The sequence below is a fragment of the Cyclopterus lumpus genome, chromosome 19 (assembly GCF_009769545.1).
Source record: "Cyclopterus lumpus isolate fCycLum1 chromosome 19, fCycLum1.pri, whole genome shotgun sequence".
Classification (NCBI taxonomy): Eukaryota; Metazoa; Chordata; class Actinopteri; order Perciformes; family Cyclopteridae; genus Cyclopterus; species Cyclopterus lumpus.
The window spans coordinates 10,266,798-10,286,984 of record NC_046984.1 but is presented as its reverse complement, the minus strand read 5'-3'; the positions used below and the strand labels follow the sequence as shown (position 1 = coordinate 10,286,984).

General features: G+C 40.5%; 2 protein-coding genes across 2 annotated transcripts in view; one reads left to right on the top strand and one right to left on the bottom strand.

The window, feature by feature from the left end:
* plce1 (phospholipase C, epsilon 1) overlaps positions 1 to 4,181 on the top strand; it is a 65,277-nt gene extending 61,096 nt beyond the window's left edge. The window contains exon 42 of the mRNA XM_034559247.1: positions 1,035 to 4,181. The gene's annotated coding sequence lies outside the window, so the exon portion shown is untranslated. The remainder of the gene's footprint in view (positions 1 to 1,034) is intronic.
* A 2,947-nt stretch (positions 4,182 to 7,128) lies between these two features.
* LOC117748670 (protocadherin-15-like) overlaps positions 7,129 to 20,187 on the bottom strand; it is a 113,567-nt gene continuing 100,508 nt past the window's right edge. Inside the window, exons 35-39 of the mRNA XM_034558647.1 lie at positions 16,093 to 16,114; positions 15,448 to 15,486; positions 15,255 to 15,328; positions 11,078 to 11,207; positions 7,129 to 7,872 (exon numbers count right to left, since the gene is read on the bottom strand). Coding sequence (XP_034414538.1) covers positions 7,129 to 7,872; positions 11,078 to 11,207; positions 15,255 to 15,328; positions 15,448 to 15,486; positions 16,093 to 16,114 — 1,009 coding nt within the window. The remainder of the gene's footprint in view (positions 7,873 to 11,077; positions 11,208 to 15,254; positions 15,329 to 15,447; positions 15,487 to 16,092; positions 16,115 to 20,187) is intronic.

The window sequence follows — 20,187 nt, the reverse complement described above, 5'->3', positions numbered from 1 at the left end:
GGATTTTATTGAAGTGTAGGTAATTTATGAAATTCTCACTTTTCTTCTCACATCTAAAAAATAAAAGAAGAAAGAAAAGATAGACAAAGTTAATGTTTTCCATTTGTGCTTCGGAATTAGGCTAATGAAATGTAGTATATGGTCTTTGTATTTGCTGAACTGTATAAACTTAATTCAAAACCCTTATTTCATCTTTATTTATTTTTTAATCTAACGAGACGTATATTACGTATTTCTTGATTACTTTCTTTGCCTTGTTACATTAAAAAGAAGGAAAGAGGCAAAATCATCTGTGAATATGTGTTGAGCTCTCTGGTGAAGCTCTCTGCCAGAAAAGGTTCATTTGGACACTGTGTGTGTGTGTCAGGATCTAACAAATGCTCCTTGTTAGCCAGCAATCCGTGTGTGTGTGTGTGTGTGTCAGGATCTAACAAATGCTCCTTGTTAGCCAGCAATCCAGGTGTGTGTGTGTGTGTGTGTGTGTGTGTGTGTGTGTGTGTGTGTGTGTGTGTGTGTGTGTGTGTGTGTGTGTGTGTGTGTGTGTGTGTGTGTGTGTGTGTGTGTGTGTGTGTGTGTGTGTGTGTGTGTGTGTGTGTGTGTGTGTGTGTGTGTGTGTGTGTGTGTGTGTGTGTGTGTGTGTGTGTGTGTGTGTGTGTTTGTGTGTGTGTGTGTGTGTGTGTGTGTGTGTGTGTGTGTGTGTGTGTGTGTGTGTGTGTGTGTGTGTGTGTGTGTGTGTGTGTGTGTGTGTGTGTGTGTGTGTGTGTGTGTGTGTGTGTGTGTGTGTGTGTGTGTGTGTGTGTGTGTGTGTGTGTGTGTGTGTGTGTGTGTGTGTGTGTGTGTGTGTGTGTGTGTGTGTGTGTGTGTGTGTGTGTGTGTTTGTTTGAGATGTACTACACAGCCTGTTATCATGAATGGTTTTACTCATTATTTCCACCAGCGAAATCCCATTTGTTGTACACATGGTCTCACATTGACATTCATTATGGTTGTTGTGTTTTATGTTTAAATCCGTCATCACCTGTGACCCCCTGCAGGGTATCTGTCTGCAGCTGCAGGTCTGAAGGCGTGGGTGGCAGAGGGCCGGGCGGGGGCAGGGAGGTTCCTACAGGCCTCGTCCTCCTCCTCCCTCAGGGGGCAACTCCAATCTGTCCACCTGTCCACCTCCTCTCTGACCCCACCCGCCTGGAAGCTTCACCTCCTCAGGAACTGGAAGATCCTCAGATGAAGTCCAAAGAGAGAGACTTGGGTTGACTACTTCTAAACTTGGAGGATTCTCCTTTCCAAGAAAGGCGAGGTGAAGGAGGTACGGGATTCAATGGGTTAGTTGATGCTTCAGAATTCCCCCCCAGCGTCACTTCAGAGCTGCAGTGGTCCTGTCGGGGCAGGTGGCGCTGGCTCTTCTGGGTTTATTGGTTGTCGTGTAGCTCCACACAGAGTCCGGAGGACCAGAGGCAGCTGCTGGTATGGAAGTCGTCGGGTATGTGATCAGGGACCGAAAGTATTCCTTCTCTTACCAACAAAGAAAGGAGAACTTCCTCAGGTCACATTCAAAGGATGAAGAGTTATGGGTGCCATTTTCTTTTTTTACCCCCCATAAATTACAACAAATCATAAGAAGGAAAGCTGCTAAATGGTCTCTTAATGGAATGAGTTCATCTAGTGTCCTCGCACAGGCTACAGTTTGCTCTTGGAGGACAGTATCACGTATTTGGTTCAAAAACATTTGATAAACTTCTGGTGTCACACGAATAAAGCACAAAGCAGACGGAGTGAGATGGAGCAGAGGAGGTGAAACACTATTCTTCTCTCTTTCTCAGGTATGGGCTCTTTTTTTGTGAGGGCATTGTGAAGGAGGCTGACAAGCGGGCTTCTTTAGGTTTTTTTTTCTTACTGTTCTCAGTACTGTAAGGGCACATTTTGAGCATCGCTCATAGGAAAAGGCGCCAAAGTGTGAGATACATATTCCGATATTCTGGGAATTTCTTGGACACTACTGTCGCTCCTCTAAAGGTGACGATACTGTACATTTTAAGGTAGTTTAGCTGCAGTATAGCTGCGGGGGCAAATGTGAAACAATGTTTTATCCCTCTGGTGATAAAGTTGTTCTCTTAAAATGTTGCAAAACTGCCTTTTAACTTTTGGTAATTTTGTAGCTGTATCTCTGAGGTTGGTTTCACAAAGTGTTTTAGTTCTGTCGTAAACTGCAAAACCAATTAATGAAATAATTCATACATTTTTGAAGAATAAAAACAAGATATGTTGTCAGTAAATGTCTGTCTTGTAAATTTCCCCTTTACTTATGTTGACATTTTTCAAACCCTTTTGTTTGTTACAGAAAAGAAGTGAACGTTAAGTATGTAAAGTCAAATATAAAGTAAATATTGAGGATTGTAAAGACTTTGACAAGGGAAAATATTCCTCCTTTATTTATTTATCATGGAACAACGATTATTTTAGCACTAAGGTCCTTTGGAGACGCAGCCAAGTGTTCTTCAAACTGCATTTTGCACATTTTATTTTTGCCTTTGTTGTCTGATGAATGTCAGAGAATTACTTGCTATGAGATGATTGAATTATTATTATTTTTGTTTTAAATGATTATGATCATCGTATTTATAACTTTTAGTTTGGTCCCAGTTGCAAATTTTGTTTTGAGGAAAGCACAAAATTGTATTGATTGATTGTAATTATTGATTGTATTTTTTTCTTATTGCTCATTTGGATTCAGATGTGCTTGATCACTTTTAATCTTTTTCGTTATAATATTTGAATATGTTTTTATTTTGATAAAGTTAAGACTATGTTTTCTCTTTCGAACATAGTTTAGTTTTATTTGGCATTGCAGATATTAATACACAGATATTCCCTTTAGTGTCATACTGATCCTCACAAAGCCCAATATGAATTTTTAATTTACACAAAAAAGGTTTTATATCGGGTATTTTGGGTTCGTCAGGTCTTTCCATGTCCGGAAAATGACAACTTAATTTCCTGAATTAATTCTACGGTAAGTCTTTTGTGACTTGTTTCTTGATTTAATTTGGGTTAAGAATGAATTATATTGTTATAAAGTACATTTTCCAACTTTTAAACCGCATTCCAACATAAAAAGCTTTTCTAAAACCTGCAAACAGTGAACACGGCTTGTAAACATGAGAGTAGGTTATTTAAATGTGTGCCTTTTATTCTAAAGTACACATTTTCTTTCATTTGCCTTTAAGTAACACTTTGCAGAGCACCAAGTAATGATGTTTGAATGTTAGTGCAATAGTGAAGTTCTGTAACTTCCTTTAGGTTTTTGTTCTCATCTTGTTTTCTAACTCCGGTCCTCGACTTGTTTACAAGTCATTTCCACACGAGGCTCATCTGTTGTTGTTAGTTGGAACGATCCTTAAGGCCGGTTGTAATTAAGGTAGAAAGTTATCCAAGAAACCATAACTCTAAACTGGTGATTCCTTAAAACTACCACGTGATATCAGCTGATATAAATATGTGAAATCCACACTGACTTTTACCAGAAAGGGAAATTTTCTGTTAAATTGTAAATCTATAATCAGGAAGCTGTGGTCCTTGTTTTCCTTCTTTCTGACCTTTAGACCTCATTTCTGAATGTCACATTTCTTAAATGTGTTGAACCTGAGACCTGAGTGTTTGGATGTTATTTATTTTAATGTGAAGCCCTGGTTGGCAATTCTATCTTATTGTTGTTTATGTATAGTTTCCTGTAAGTAGTTGTAGGTCTTTTCTTTTATTTATTTAAATATGTAAGAGAGTACACTCTCCACTGCCCTAACTTTACTCAAACTTATTGAGAGATGTAAAGAAATGTTTTACTTTGTGTCAAATTGTATTCATACTGTATGTCTGGTTATTCTGCAGTACACAGCAACATGTTGTAATTACTTTTATTTTGTGATTTATCATAAAAAGCTGACAGTTTAAATCTTTATTTTGAAAAACATTTTGCTGTATTAGTTATATCCGCTGAATATGAGTATATGTGTTTCATCTTTAGCACACTGTTGCTTCCATAATATGGGCAGTATACTCTTTAACATCCACTATCTAAGTTATGATGTGGCTGTGAACATTTCTCTATTTACTTGAATTTTTAAAAGAATGAGAAATAGTGGATTTGTCATATACTAGATTCACAATGAAATAAAAAATACTCAACGTTGCGTAAAGTGTGTGTGTGTCTAAGCTCAACTCAACTCGTTTGTGTTTGCTCCGGTAATGATTTACATCACGGGCATTTTATTACATTTTTCATGATGTACTTTACAATGGCAATTTAAATTTTTTATATATATATATATATATATATATATATATATATATATATATAAATAATTCTTTTAGCATAAAATACAAAAATACTATACTATGATTTCTTGTCATTTTTTATGACACGCATAACTATGGCGTTTTTACTCTTTCGACATACTATACTATACTATGACTGTTTTACATTCAATTTAATACTTTTTTCAAAATACAGTAGTTTTTTTTACTATACTATGACAGATTTTTGTGTGTGTGTGTGGCCCTGAAATGAAGCTCAGTAAGTTCAGTCAGGAAGATGAGACTTGCATGCTCTCATAATTTCATTGCTGGTGGCTGTCAATCAAGATATCATCTGTTTAGATCTCCACCACAGCGTCTGGTTATTCATCTTGACGAAGACTTTAAATCATAAACAATGATCTTTTCATCATCCGATTTAATTGGCGTTGTAGAGGTTTCTATGGTGTGTATTACTTTTTTTTTTATTCCATACAGTATAGAATGCCATAAAAATGTCATAAAAAATTATGTAATATGACATTTTGTTATAGCATGTTATATTATTACTTTTCTATGACTTATAAGGTTACAGGGTTAAAAAATTACAGTTTTATTTGTCATTGTACAACAGGGTCGCATAACGAAATTCAGATTGTATTCACAATTTGCTACGTTTTGAAAGAAAAATAAATAAATATATATATTATTTATGTAGGGTAGAGGATGAATTAAGAACTTTTTCAATGACGTGTTTTTGTTTTTGATAATGATATATTCCTTTTTTTATTTTGTATTTTTAATGAATACTACTATGCCATTTTATATAATTTTCCCATTTCATAATTTACTATGACACAGAATGGCCCTTATCAGTGTATTAGTGAATAATTAGTATTGATGCATTAATATGTACATTACTTACAGTATTACAGCCGTAAAGGTGAGGCTCATTTTTTACTATGTGTACTTCTGGGTCGTTTGTATATGTTACCAAGGGATCCATAATCCATTATAATTTATTCATAGCTGTTATTTATTATTATTAATAAGAACCTGAAACTTAACTAGAAAAGTAAGGTATAGAAAAATGTAGTGCAGTAAAAAGAAAGTAAAGTACAAAGTTAAAATTAAACTAAGTAAGTAGCAGAAAACAGTCATACTTACCTACAATTTTGAGGTACTTGAGTTACTTTCTAACACTCTGTTAATGTGCAATGTTGAATAGTGCAAAACATTTAGGACGAAGCACACATCATAAATCAGCGTTTCTTTTTGGGCCCGTGTCACAGATGAATGAGCAGAGTTCATTCTGCCTTCTCCAATAAAGCACCGTGGACTCAGGAGTCAGGGACATAATCCATTCATTAAGTTGAATCAATAACAGCGGCTCAGACGTGCCCTTCTTTCCAGAAACTGTTTAAAATATGACTCTCCGGTACGGTCAGCTCATTCCGGGTAATGAGCACTCGGTTTCAAATACCACTGCCGGTGTGGAACCCTCCATCGAGGTCCTTAATGTCAAATTATGCAGTCATCTAATTAAATGTGAGCGTTTTAAAAACCTGCTCACTCTGCAGCTTAATGATTCAGATTCTTTCAGACTTCAAATGAACCGATTCTCTGTAATGTGGTTCACAATTGAAAAAGTTCTCCCGTCTTTATCACCATGAACTTTCGCCGCCGAGTGGATCTCAGTGATCCAGTGGAATGAGGGGATTTAAATAACCCCATCAAAATCTCTCCGCCTGTAATCCAGTTCAAGATTTGATCTGCCCCCCTCCATTTCATCTGCAATTATCTTTAATGACTAAATGTGTGCATTTGTGATATTACATGCGCAGCGGGCATATACATCTCACCTTGAGGAATTGAAAGTTAAAATCTAAATCTTTGCTCAGACTTTACTTTGAACCTTTCAACCAAACGTATTTGAAAAATCCAAATCAACTATGCGGATAAGATTGATAAAGAGAAGGTTGATACCACCCGGACTCTGTCAGAAATATACATGAAATAAACATTTGAAAAGAATATAAAGTGAAGTTCTGAAATGTATTGCCGTACCAGAAAAGCCACATCTCATCACACGTCTTCTTAGTTCCAGATGGACGAGACAACATCAACGCAGCAAGTTAGTTAAGTTTCAATGGATGAAATCATCTTTTATTTGGATAATGTTTGCCAAGCAACTTGACAACGAATAAAAAGGCATGTTTGAACAATACGAGACTTCATGTGTCGATGCAAAGTGTCAGGAAAATTCCAGATGATTCGCGCCAGCAGCCGCAACACTGAGACGGTTGCTTAGAGGGCCGTACAAAGTTCATAGACTTTCTCCTGAAGTTTCCTTCATTATCTCTTAGGAAAGTAGAAATATAACAAGTCCTCTTCTTCTAGTTTTACAAAGGGGGTTTGCAGCTGTTCGATCGGTCGGGCTTCAGGGATGCTCGGATTACAATATTTAGCGGCTACGAAACAAATGTTTTAAAAAGGCAGTGAGAGCCAGACAGTAAATCTGAAGGGGAATGTTTGTTTTCGTGATGCGTTCAAACATCACTGACTCCACTTTTAATGAGTGAATTGGTAAATAGTCAATTAGATTCCAAGTTACTCTTACTATTTGAATCATCTTTCTTTGATGTCTTTTACATTAAACAAAAATATAATTATTTCAGTTGATATGTGAGGAATCTTACACCAGAATATGCCAATTTGCCTTTTACCCATATGCTAATTAGATGTATTTTAATTGGATTGGAGCATCCCCGTTAGTTCCACAACTAATGAACAGAAATGATGTCTGAACGCTTTAATGGGCAAGAAGGAGCGCGCCCGGTGGAGTCAGAGTTTAGTCATGGGTATGTGGAGGCTGTTCCACGGGCCCATCCACAATTCGTCGTCATCCGACTGCGTTCTGTCACTCGGGCACTCCAGCGGCTCCCCCGTTACGACTCCATCGTCGTCTTCATCGTTACCGCCGTCTACCGCCGACTCCTTTTCGCCTTCTTTCGACTCGTCTCCTTCCACCGGGCTCTGAGGCGGCTCCTCGCCGCCCTGAGCCGCCCTGAGCCGGTTTGACCTCGAGGCTCCGCTGGACCCTAAAGACACTCGGGACTGTCCAGTGTTAAACACATTCGGCGTTTTATGATTGTCCGCGTTGGAGAACGAGGAAGTGGCAGCCGTCCCCGAGCTTTGGAAGGTGCGCAGCGTGTTGCACCCGCCGCCGTCTGCTGCTATCCTGGGGTTGTTCAGGGGCACGCTTTCCTCCAGTGTGGCGGCCATTTTGTCCAGTTTTTTAAAGTGCTTGGCCAGCCGGGAGCTGAAGACGGGGGAGGTGAGCTTGAGGTTGTTGTTCGTGGTGGTGTGTGTGTGTGTGTGGGGGGGACCGGTGGCGTTTACTGTGCGTCGGGTGCGGATGATGGAGCCGTTCTGGGCCACGTAGATGCTGCCGTTAACATTTGCGTGGCTGTTGAGGGCGGAGGGCACGCGGCTCCGTTGGGTCTCGGGCACGCTGTCCTCACCGGTGGAGCTGGTCTCATATTCCCGGTCCACCACCAACTTGATCCGACGTTTCCGATTGCCTTGCTGGAAATCACACAAATAACAAGTCAATACACTGACAGAGAGTCCGAATTCACAACTAAAAAAGCCCTAAACCTAAACACACTTCACTCTTTTACCTTTGTAACATTGGGATCTCTTCTCAGCCAATGGGGACAAGAAGATTACAGTAACCGTTAACTCAGTCAATGGACATTTGGGCACGTGAGAAAGAGACACAAGGACATCAAGGCCCTGACTACGACCTTCGTACCTTCCTCCTGCAGCGAGGTGAGCACTTGGACCACTAGAGGCCGGGAGAAACAACGTCTCCAACTAGTGTTAGGGCTTCAGATCAAATGTAATCTATTTCCATTTTGACCTTTTACGATGTTTGCACTGTAACATCAAGAAATGTAGAAAAGAAAAAACAATCACTGCAAACACACGTCACAGCAAAAAAACAGGTCAGTGCAGCAGCGTTAACTCCAGATGTTTCATTTCGTAGGATGACTCAAAGTAGCCTTTGGATCAAGGCAGCACTAAGGAAATGTTTTACAAATTAAAATGTATACTAATATCCACATTGAATATAACATATCTAAGTTATGTGAGAGAAAACACTGCTGTACACACACACACACACACACTTTGGAAAAACTAAATGGCTAACTACATACTCTGACCATGAGTATAGAAGAAAAAATACGTTCACTCTTACAGAGGAAACATATTTTTCTTCTGCACATAATAGGTACCGGAGGACCAGAACCCTGATACAGGGAGAATGATGGACACCGGAAAAGAAATGACTAATGTAGGAACCTCAAATGCAACAAAGAGAGGGATGTGAATAACAATCTTGAGCTGCAGCAGCAGAGAAATGAGCAGCTGGAAAGCACTCGACCACTTCTGTGAGAGTAGATGTTACGATGGAAGGTGAGACGGACAAAAGAGGGCGAGAGGAGGGTAGACTGAAAGGGAATTCAATATACAAGCCAAACTAAAAAGGGAAAAGACCCCCATAAATAAATACCCAGAGGGAGCAGCAGAGGTAAAGCCGGCAATTTAAACTCCTGTGAATGTAAATCACACCAAACAATGAGAAAGAGAGAGATTATAGTAATGCATTCCACCCAGGTAACGACTGCACACACAATCCAGGCATTTTCACCGAGATCTTACTTAGTGGCAAAGAATCTGATCTTGAGCGGGGGGAGGGGCTAAGGCTTCATCTGCATTTCAATTGGCAGATTCATTTTCCAAATCCCCCTTTCCTTCATCCTTGTGGCTTTTCTCCTCCTCCTCCTCCTCCCCCCCGGTGTCCTCAATAATGGGCGACAAGTCGTCCGATGTGTCCATCGCGCTCGAGCTGACGTCTGATTGGACGAGGCTGGGGGCTCGCCGCCTCGACGAAGACTTTCGCGATGCAACACTTTTCGCCCCCTCCTCCTCTCCCGATGCCTCCTCTTCCTCGCTCTCTTCCTCTATTGTTGCATGTGAAGAACGGGAGTGTCGAGAAGTCTGCGGCCTAGAACGACTAACTGTAGAACATGAATGGGTTCCACTTTTAGAGTCGCTGCTGCTGTTTCCATCTGCGTCTTTGCCGTTTGTGGAGCGACTGCTTCTTTCTCGTCGTCTGCTCGTGCTTTCTCTCTTTGACTTGGCACTCCTTCTTCTTCTTCTAGCACTACTAATACTGTTGCAACTCGCACAACTCTTACTAACACTACCTTTTGAGCCTTTTGTGCTTGACTCTTTCCTTTCATCCTCTCTCTCAAACCCCGACTCCCTCTCAGACTCTGACGCCTCTCCCTCCTTCCCTCGGCTCCCGCTCTCTGCGTCGGGAGTTTCCTCGTCCTTCTCCGTTTCTGTATCCCATTCGGTTTTGTCGCGCTCGGCTGTAAAAGATGAGGTGGGGCTACTTGCGTCCGAGGGACTACATTCTGATGGAGGCTCTTTGCTGCCACTTCCTGTTTCGGAATCACTGTCGTGACATTGTTTCTCTCTCCTCCACCACACCTCAGAGGAGCTATTCTCATCTTCAAACTCCCTCTCCCACCTCCTCCTCCTCCTCCTCTCCTCCCCCATGACTCTCTCAGACACTGATGCAGAAACACTCATATCTCCTATGGCGCCATGCATCTTCCTCCCGTTCTCTTCTCCTCTGCACCAGCCATTGCTCCACCGTTCATCTCCCACCCTGGCAGGTCCCTGCAGCCTCCTGGTGAGAGAGATAAGACCGAGGGCCTCACTCAGCTTTTGTTTCACTGCCGGGGGTTTGCTGGCTTCAGCGGACGTCTGGAAATAACTCCCGTCGATGACCAAGCCGCCGTCCAGGCTGGCGAAGTGGCCATGGAGCTGTCCCCTTTGCTCTGGCCTGATGCCTTCTCCTCTTTCCACAGCGTTTCTCATCCCATTGTTTGTCACGCCACCGTTGTTGCTTCTGCCCCGTGTTTCCATTTCTCCTCTGCCTCCTCTGTCCCTCCTTTCTGTAGCTTCATCTCTTCCTCTCTCAAATCCCCTTCCCGCTCTCCCCCCCTCTCTTTCCTCCTGCCTTTCTCTACCTCCTTCCCCCTCTGTCACCGGCCTGACTCTGGCTTTGTTCCAGGGCGGGTGGATGGCAGGAGGATGTCCAGATGTTTTACTACCAGAGGACAGCAGTGTGCTCACTCGCATAATGCCCTTCAACCTGGCGGCTGCACCGGAGCTCTTCGGCTTTGTGCTCACGGCTGTCCCGCCCTGTGGCGGCTGGTGTTTGTCGCCCTCGCTTCTCGTGGCTTCTGGGGGCTTTCTGGGTGGCCCATGAGAAGGTGCAGGACGGGGCTGGAGGTAGGCAGGGTGTGGGGCTAATCTACCTCCTTGAAACTGTCTCCTCACCTGTTGTCATGAGGATATTGATCCAACATTGAATAAGAACAATGAGGAGAGGAACAACATAAGACATTAAAACTCAAGCCAGTATCTTCTAAACTACTCAGCCCCAAAATATTAAGCCATTAAAATGATGGTGTGTCCCAGCCTTCAAAGCAGTCAGTCCATCAGTGTAAACTGTTAAGACCTTGTTTGTTTTCTTTTTGCCTGAACTAAAAAACATTTACATTCTGTCTCTCAAAGAATACCATGCACTCAGTAAATGTCACTATGAGCAACGCTTTCTTCTCTCCTCACACCCCGGATGCTGGTTCGAGCCTTTGTGAGTGATTATCTGTTTTAACAGTTGTTTTGATTAACAGTTTTCTGTGCTTACCTCTCCGTCAGACTCTTGTGGGCTGTAGTAGTAGCTGCCGTCATCATCAACAACGACTTCTCCATATTCATCGTAAAGGCCGGAGGGTGAGATCAATTTCCTGCGACTGCCGTACTGAGGAAGGTCATACCTGGACAGAGAGGAGGGGGAGGGGGAACCACCCAGAGCGTTACAGATAAGCAATAACCAATAAGAAGCTGCACAAGGCAGAACTGGCAAATTCTCCGTTTAACCTCTTCATATTTTTAGGGATTATTATTTGTCTGACATTTCTGCTATGTGTAATAATAACAATACATACATAAAAGGAAGTTGTGGTGTTGTGCAACAGTTCAGTGAAGACAGGAGAGCAATATGCTTCACAAACCAAACTGTTGCACTTATTCACAGCCATTTAAAGCACTAACGCAGAGGGACACACTGCGGTTTACCTCCAATGATAAGCAACGTCTAATGACTTGCCTAAGCAGAGCGGACTTAATCACAACAGGAGCCTTTTGCTGCCAGGAGACTTTTTGTGAACAAAAGAAAACCCTGGAACACATTTTGTTCTCCTTTTTGCCTCTTTGCTCGTTGCCCGGGAGCGCTGTCAGTCTCCACCGGCCAAAAAGCTGTGTTGTGCTGCACCACCTGGGCTCCATGCCCCGCAGCAGGCAACTCCGAGAGCTAGTGGGTCAAAAAAACACATCTTTTCAAATGCTTTCCTTGACAACAAATACGTGCCGGTGTGATTAAAGTAACAAATCAGTCTTTTGGCTCGGCTCCGTACCAGAGTTGTACGGAAAAAAAGTTGCCTTGTGTAATCACTTTGCTCACAGTCAACCGGTGGGAGAAGTTGCCCTCTTATTACATTAAGCAGCCAAGTAATAAACAAATGGAAGGAGCAAGTGGATGACTGATGTGGGTGCATGGGGGAAAAAAAGGGGCGGTGGAGGTGAGTTAGGGAAAAAACAGAGAGGGAGAAAAAAGAGTGAACAATGAAACGGTCAAAACATAAAGACCAGTCATAAATGTTATAATACTTACAGTATGCAAGCTAATGTAATGACTCTTAACCTTCCATTAAAACCTGCTTAGAAGATTTAATAGTCATTAACCCGCAGACTCAAACTGAAGTGCACACACAATCACACACACAGACACAATCAAATTAAAGGCCACAGCAACTCTTTGCTTAGAGTTGTCTTTTTCCTGTTCTTCACTTCTCCTCCCCCTCTTTCTTTCTCACAGCTCCCCCTCTCCATGCCTCCACTAGGGGACACTCATGAACTGAGAATCAAAGTTGCCAGAATCACTGACATCACAGCCAATACTTGATATTGTTTGTTTGTGTGTGTGTGTGTGTGTGTGTGTGTGTGTGTGTGTGTGTGTGTCATTATTTAATCATAATTCCCAAGACGTGTGATCACATTCACAGAGTAATGGGCCTTCACATGATAAATTGCAAGTTTTAATATTCTATAAAATTGCTGTATGACAAAATAACCCACATTCTTGATCATTTTTCAAATGGATCAACATGTATTTGGTTTAGTTTCATATTTGCTAAATAATAATCTACAGTTTAATAATCTACAGTACAAAGATGATTGCATATTATTAATAATATGTTACTTAAAGGTAATTTAGTTTTCAATCTATCCATTTTACATGGTACATTTTAAAAGAGTACAGTGTTTTCAGAGGCTGGGCAGTGAGCTTTGAAACATGTAGCAAGTGATTTCACTTGAATGTTCTCAGCATGGACTTCAACACCAACAGAAACATGGCGACACAAGCAGTAAGGTTCAAAGATTAAGCAGACAGGGGGACAGAAACACACTACTGAGTGGCGTTATGGGATGGCCAAATTGTTGGAGCTACTCGGGACTCCGAGTTATGTGTTGCTCTTGACCCTTAAATATGAAGCTGGAACTAGGAGACTATAAGCTATCTTGTGAGTTATTGGCCTGGAACACATAAACCCCAGTAAAGCCACAACTTTTGTTTTGTTACTCTTTGGTTTTTTTGCAAATTAAAGAAAAGATATATATATATATATATATATATATATATATATATATATATATATATATATATATCATTTTAATTAAGTGAGCTTTATTGTTCACAGTAAATGGATGTTGTTACTTTTAGGCTTTCTCTTTAATATTTTCCTATTTGTATTAAATGTCTCCCTTCACCCTGCTGGACATGCAGACTTGTACTTTTTTTGTCCTCACAGTTGTCCTGCTTCTGTTTCTAAAATGAAAACTGACGTTGAGCTGATAATGCCAGATTTCACTCTCCTCATCCTATATTTTTCACGTGGGTGCCCTAACTCAGCACCTATCAGCTTCTAGACACGCTGCTCATCACCCACGCCAATAACAATTTTGGAAAAGCATGCTTTAATCCCTAATTTCTCCGTGGCATGCATGGCTGAGTATTTTACTCTTGACTAGAGGGCAACATGAATTTGGCTTGTTTTTTCTTCCAGAAATTCATCAAAACAGCAGACCTGTGCAACAAATGGTTCAAGTTATTTTCACCATCTGTGTAAATCAAATCAGAATCATGCCAATGGCAGATGGCTACATTCCCACAAATCCCATTTTGATCTCATCTTTTGAAGACAGATGGAAAAAAAAAAGGTCAAAAGGTTATGAAACATCCTTCAAAATGGATTAGTAAAGCTATGGGTAAACACTGGAACAGCTGTTGTCTGTTTCTCAAAAACAAAACTCAGGCATGAAAACTTTGTCCATGTCCTGAGAGGCGGGTTTAGCATGTGTTAGCATTGTCTTAGAAAATAAATCCTGCACCATTTATTTACAACTGCGACAAATACAGTGATTAGATCTGAGTCCCACTGGATCACAAAGTCTGATTTCCTGCTCCCGTATACGAGTCAGACATGAGTTTGTGGATGTTGCTCTAAGCCAACAGCATCTGGCCTATTGTCTGCCTCCACGGCTGGCTGCCTGATTAGCTGCTATAATATTGCAATGCTAGGCAGAGAGAATTAGCTGTGTGTCTGTGTGTGTGTGTGTGTGTAAAAAAGCAACAGAGCATTTCTGAGTGAGTATGAGAGAATGAGTGAATGTGTCTGCCATGAGAGAATTGATGTGTGTGTCTGGGTGGGTGTATGAAAGCAAGTTCCCGGGAGTCTGCAGCTAAAATTATAAAAATGACACAATGCATCACAGCAGCTAAAATTATAAAAATGACACAATGCATCACAAATGGAAGGCCGGGTTTCAACATTACACGCACGCGTCTTGTTTATGAATGATTTCATCTAATGTATCTTTGTGTGTTATTGCTATTTCTATACAATATTTCCTGCTTTTTCAACATCAGACATCCAAGGGGAAATAAACACGCACACACGCGAACAAAAACTGTCAGATCTTCCTTAATCTTTTTTGACTTCCTGTAGTTCAAGAACATATTAACCACACATGTGGGAAGGTTGGTATGAGGCATGTCACCGCTGTCAGCCGGTGTACGCAACATCAAAGCAGGCACCACAAGGCTCTTCTGGATGAAGCACATCCAGTGATCTCCAGGAAATATGTTTCACTGATGTTGAGGTCTCAGATCAAGGATTGTGGAGATGCCCCCCGCCCCCCATTATCTGGAGGGGGTGGCTGTGGAAAGCCAGAATCATGGCATGCGTTGTAACCACCAGTTACCACGGCAATTGGCTCAATATCTTTTCTGATGTGTGTCATTGCTGGCAAATAATGCATTCCCCACACTGCACAGGGAAAAACATCAAATGCTGTTAAAAAAAAGGGGGCGAACATCATTTTTCATCCACTATTACTGAGTTGATAAGTACATTTTTTATAACAACTGTATTGGGAGCACAGTATCATGATATCAATAAGGATACATTCTGGAAAAGATTTGTATCATAAGATGGCAAATATGTGAACAATAGACTATATAATAAACTGTTCAGCCTTTAAAAAATGAATTCGCTCAGATAAAAGCAGCGGATACAAGAGAAAGCTCCAGAACAAATTCTAAGTGGGCCTTGTAGTACGATTGTTTTTGTCAACGACAGTACACTAAGATCACAGTAAAACTAGCGACAGATACAAACCTACAGTATGTTAAGATCACAGACAAGCAAACATGCACATACAGTATATGGACAAACAGCGATATGTAGGATGTGCATACAAACCCGTGATCATAGTTGTAATAATCTTGTGTGTAGTAGTCCTGGCCAGGGTCGATGCCAGATTCCATTGATAACTCCTGTTAGATTGACAAACCATTATTAGGAGCTTCCCTCATACAAAAGACAGAGATACACACACTCCAGCAGAAACACACACAGGAAGTAAAGACGTATTCAGAGAGAAGAGACAGAGTACCTCTGGTCTGAGCAGAGAAGGTCGGAGAAGTTGTTGTGTCTGCTAGAGTAAAAAGCAAAAGCACCGGATGACACATGAAGGAAGTTAGGAACTCTCCCCCCAAATGGTATACACCTATTTCGTAAAGTAAAATCAATAACTGATACTATTCATTCAATATCGTAGAATGTAGAAAAAACCCTTCCTGAGCATTTGTTTTCATTTGATGTCGTAAATAAACTTTGTGGGAGCAAGTATAATAACTCTTGTAATAGTGAATATAACTTTGGAACTAAATTTCCATTTACTCAAAATGTATATTCAGTCAAAGGGTTTGCTCGTAATCAAATACAGCTACTTGAGCGGTTTGACATTCACCAACTAAGAAGTCAGTTATGTGCAAATAGACTTCTTCTTATCCAGAAGAAACACTACCAGTGGTACATATAGAAAAATAAACATGTACAAAAATGTACCGCATGTTAGATACAGTTGGATACAACAAAGCACTGATGACATGCTGCTCCATCTTGATTACATCAAATAGAAAAGAATAGAGAGCGTGCAGAACACAATGAAGGGCACGACGGAACTCAAGAGGAAAAGAAGAAGAAGATAATAACACACATGCAACTCTACCACATGTATAGAGAGAAAGACACCTACCTCGTGTTGTCCATAGCCACGTCTGGAAGATCAAAGAGTGAAAAAGAAAGACTAAAATTATAATTAAACATAATCCTTCTGATGTGCTTTTAATACATGTCAGCACTTTGCTTTTCAGAGGAAATGGGTTGTATGAATCAAGACCCAAATGGAAGTGGCCGCTTGAAATATATAACATTTTGTAGAATTTAACCCAATTTCCAAGAAGAAAGCAAGAATACGAGAGGGCGTGTAAGGAATTGTGTGTATTTTGAGAAAAATGGAGAGACAGGGAGGTTTAGACAGTAGAAAGGAGAAAGAGACAGAAAAAAAAAATTGAAAAGCTGAAACTAAATTACTAAACCATCAATTAGGCTACTGTTTATTTTGTTGTTTTATTTTGGATAAATATTCGGATTCTAGCTTCAGAAATATATAAAATGTCACATCTTATTTACAACCCATATGAGCTTGTCCTATTGTTGATAAAACTGTGAATGGGGTATGTCAATATTAGTCTTGGATAATAATTGGTCTCTTTTTTAGGATTAGAAAAATAACACTTGGTGTTAGGTGATTAAGTTTTATTTGTGCTCCAATTGTGATGCATAGATAGAAAATGGCATGTGGAGGGGGTTAACATTTTCTTCCCCAGATCTGGTCTCTGGGTAATTCGAGACCTTTATTAGTAGAAATCAAAATTAATTATGATCAATTGATAGTTTCAATGTCCACAATGGAGGTTGCATATGTTTAACGGGCAGAGATGTGATGATGTAATCATCAGTGGAGCATCTTTTCAAAATTGTATTCCTAATTATTTTAGCTCCAGTATGTCAGTAATTGTTAAGGTCTGCATGTTCCTACATCAGATAAGATTCCAGTAAAATAATCGATCAGTACAGCGGCCTTGAGCAAAATGGAATTCTTTCTTAATATTTGACCATTTATTATGCGAGAGAGGAGCCTTTAATTGGTGTCGTTAATTTTTCACAACCATGAAGTAACCCAGAGAGCCTTTGCTTGTGTTCTCTTCAGCTCAAGTCCAGCCCATAATTACTCTTGGCTTAGTTTGACTACTAGTGACGACAGAAAATCAAACAAATCCAAAGAGGACGCTCTCAACTACTTATCAGAGGGGTATAATCATGTCAGCTTAATTCTCTGCAGGAGGCTGTAGGCGACTACACACTTATGGCCATGTGTAGCCTGTTGTGATATCTTAACGGTTACATTTTAATTATGATATTAACATGTTAAATGATGCGTGATAACTTTTTGGTCGGACAACAAAGTGTAAGTCATACCGTCAATCCTGTGGAGACCTTTCAGCACAAATTGGTTATTAACCATACAAACTTCATGTGTATTAGTTAGGTTATAAACACCATACTAATAACCTTTCTCTGTCAAATAGGAATTAAAGAAATAGTGACATTATGGGATACAAAGATATTTGTTGTCATGCCAGGAGTTGGATAAGAACACACATCTTGTCAGTGGGATGTGTAAGGAGCTATCGCCCGCTGGCTGTTAGCTTAGCAACAGGAAGACTTTAACCCATACAGCTCAGCTGTGTCCAAATGTAAAGTAATCCTTAACATTTCTAAAGCTTGTTAATGAGCACATTATAACTTGCTTTATCCATAAAAAAAAGACACGTTGTGGTTTTATGGGCTACCATTGTCAAGCGGCTCTCTACCAGAGGCTAACTGGTTCTCCCATAAAGTTGTACAGAAATGAGTCCTAAAACCTGTAAATGAGTTTGCATTTTTTGCACCACCCAATTCCCTCATCTCGATGCCAATGTATTAAAAGCTGTAAGACAAAGAGAGAAGCAACAACAACTAAGAGAAACAGTAAGAAAGTAAGCCACGCACCAATTAGGGATACACAATGCTGTGAAAACTACAAGAAAAATACAATGAAATAAAAAAAAAAAATATGGCAAAAATCTCTCTGTCCATGCATCTTAACTATGTAGCCAGCAGGATGTATTGTCATGTGAAACCAACATAATGAGTTGGCAAAATGAAGACGTATCACAGACCAACAAATGGTGACTTTTAGAGGACACATCAGATTCTCCTCTGTTATTAGAGAGCAAACAACCACAGACACGCACGCATGCACACACACACACACACACACGCACACACACACACACACACACACACACACACACACACACATACACGCACGCACACACACACACGCACAGACACACACACACACGCAAACGTGCACACACTAGCGCACACATGCCAACTTGTTAAATCATTTGAGCATTTCATGGGACACATTCGGGGTGGAATGTAATTGTACTTCTTAAATACGCACAGACAAACACTTCAAGGAGAAATGGTACCATTATATTCAACATCAACATTTTAAAGCTTTGAGTGAGTGAGCTTCAAAAAGACAAGATTATCTGGTTAACGTTTGAGGTGTGGAAGGATGTGTTGACAGACATATCAGTGGATGGATTGAACATGTTGAATGGATGGGTTTATGAAAGTAGGGATTAGTGGATTATCAGATGGGTAAAAATAATTCATATTTTTGGGTGGTCTACAATGAAATAGACTTTTTTTTCGATGTGTGCGTAAATGTGTCTATACTCTACGGATGATAAACTGCCAGCAGTATGTGCTCAGCATCGTGTATTGTGTGATGTGTGTCTGTGTGTCAGCGTGTGAAGATGAGTCAATACGGTTTCCTGTTGTTTCTTCTCGAGACAAAAACACACAGACGGCTATCTGATCTCCGTCACAAACACACTCATCTGACATGATTGACTCTTCCTCTTTGTGTCCTCTCCACCTTCTCTAGCAGCGTGTTTGAAAAACAAAAAGACCGGAGAGGAATATTATTAGCAGATTCATCCCAATAACACCCACTTCTTCTCTCTTTACCTTCTACATTTCATCTCTTACAGAATGACTGTAGCTCCCTTTGCCTATGCACTGTGACTCCCCCACTTATTTCACTCTCATTTTCCCCTACCTGTTTTGTTTATTTATCGACACCATCTGGAATATGAATGCATTGCTAGAACAAAGTCCAACAGGGCAAGAAACACAGAGGTCCGACAGGCTGGAGAGACTAAGGGTCCACAGCCCTGTTAGCAGGTCTACTTGGACATCTGTAATGCACGCTGTAAATACAATGTTAATATATAGAGATGTTGGCCAAAACCACATAAAATAAGATGTAAGTTGTAATATATATGATTTATTCTTTATGGTTGAGAGACAACCACTGTCTCACTATCTGTGTTTCTCAATTCAGTTTCAATTAGATTCAGTCGGCTTTGCTGAACGTTGTAAACAACAATTATTCCTCAAAGGATATCTGTTCTGTGAATGCGGAATCTGTCTCTGAGGTGTGCGTGAGTGTGTGTGTTTAATGACATAACGCACACTGATTTGAAGGCTAATCTTAACTTAAAACATTTCCAACCCAGTCACTTGAAACAGTAGCACTGCTACTGTCACATTCCTGGTCGTGCCCAAGCTCTTGTATGTGTGTGTGATTGTCTGTTAATGCTTTAAGTACGTATTGAGCCTATTCAAAATGCAGGCATTAACAACACAAGGTTTGTAGCTTGATCATGATTTTGTGTGTGTAAGAAGAGAAACATTTAACTGAACAACTGCAAAGACTGTACGTGTTCTAACGTAACAGCTGCATAGACTCCACTGGAGACCGTATACATCTTCTCATAATGTCATCACTTGATAACCACAGATATGACCTTCAGGGTTTGTTTGATTTGGCTGTACATCATGATTTGATCCAATTGCCCAGATATGATCATCAGTGTCATGCTGGTCTTGCAAGACCAGATGTGGTTCTGTCACTTCATGATGACAATATGCGTCTGGAGACAACTTGTTTAAACTGCTTTAGCTGATGGCAGTAAAATCTGCTGCTGACAGAGCTAGAATCCACAGGCTTTCATTTCACACTTACAGACATTTTAAAGATAATGTCAGTGCTTCAAAGGCTACCCATTTACTACATCTGGTTAACTGTACAGCAAAGGTCAAATTTGAGAAGGATTTGTAATTTCTTTTGCTGTATAACTGCAACTCCAGGTATTTCATCAAAGGA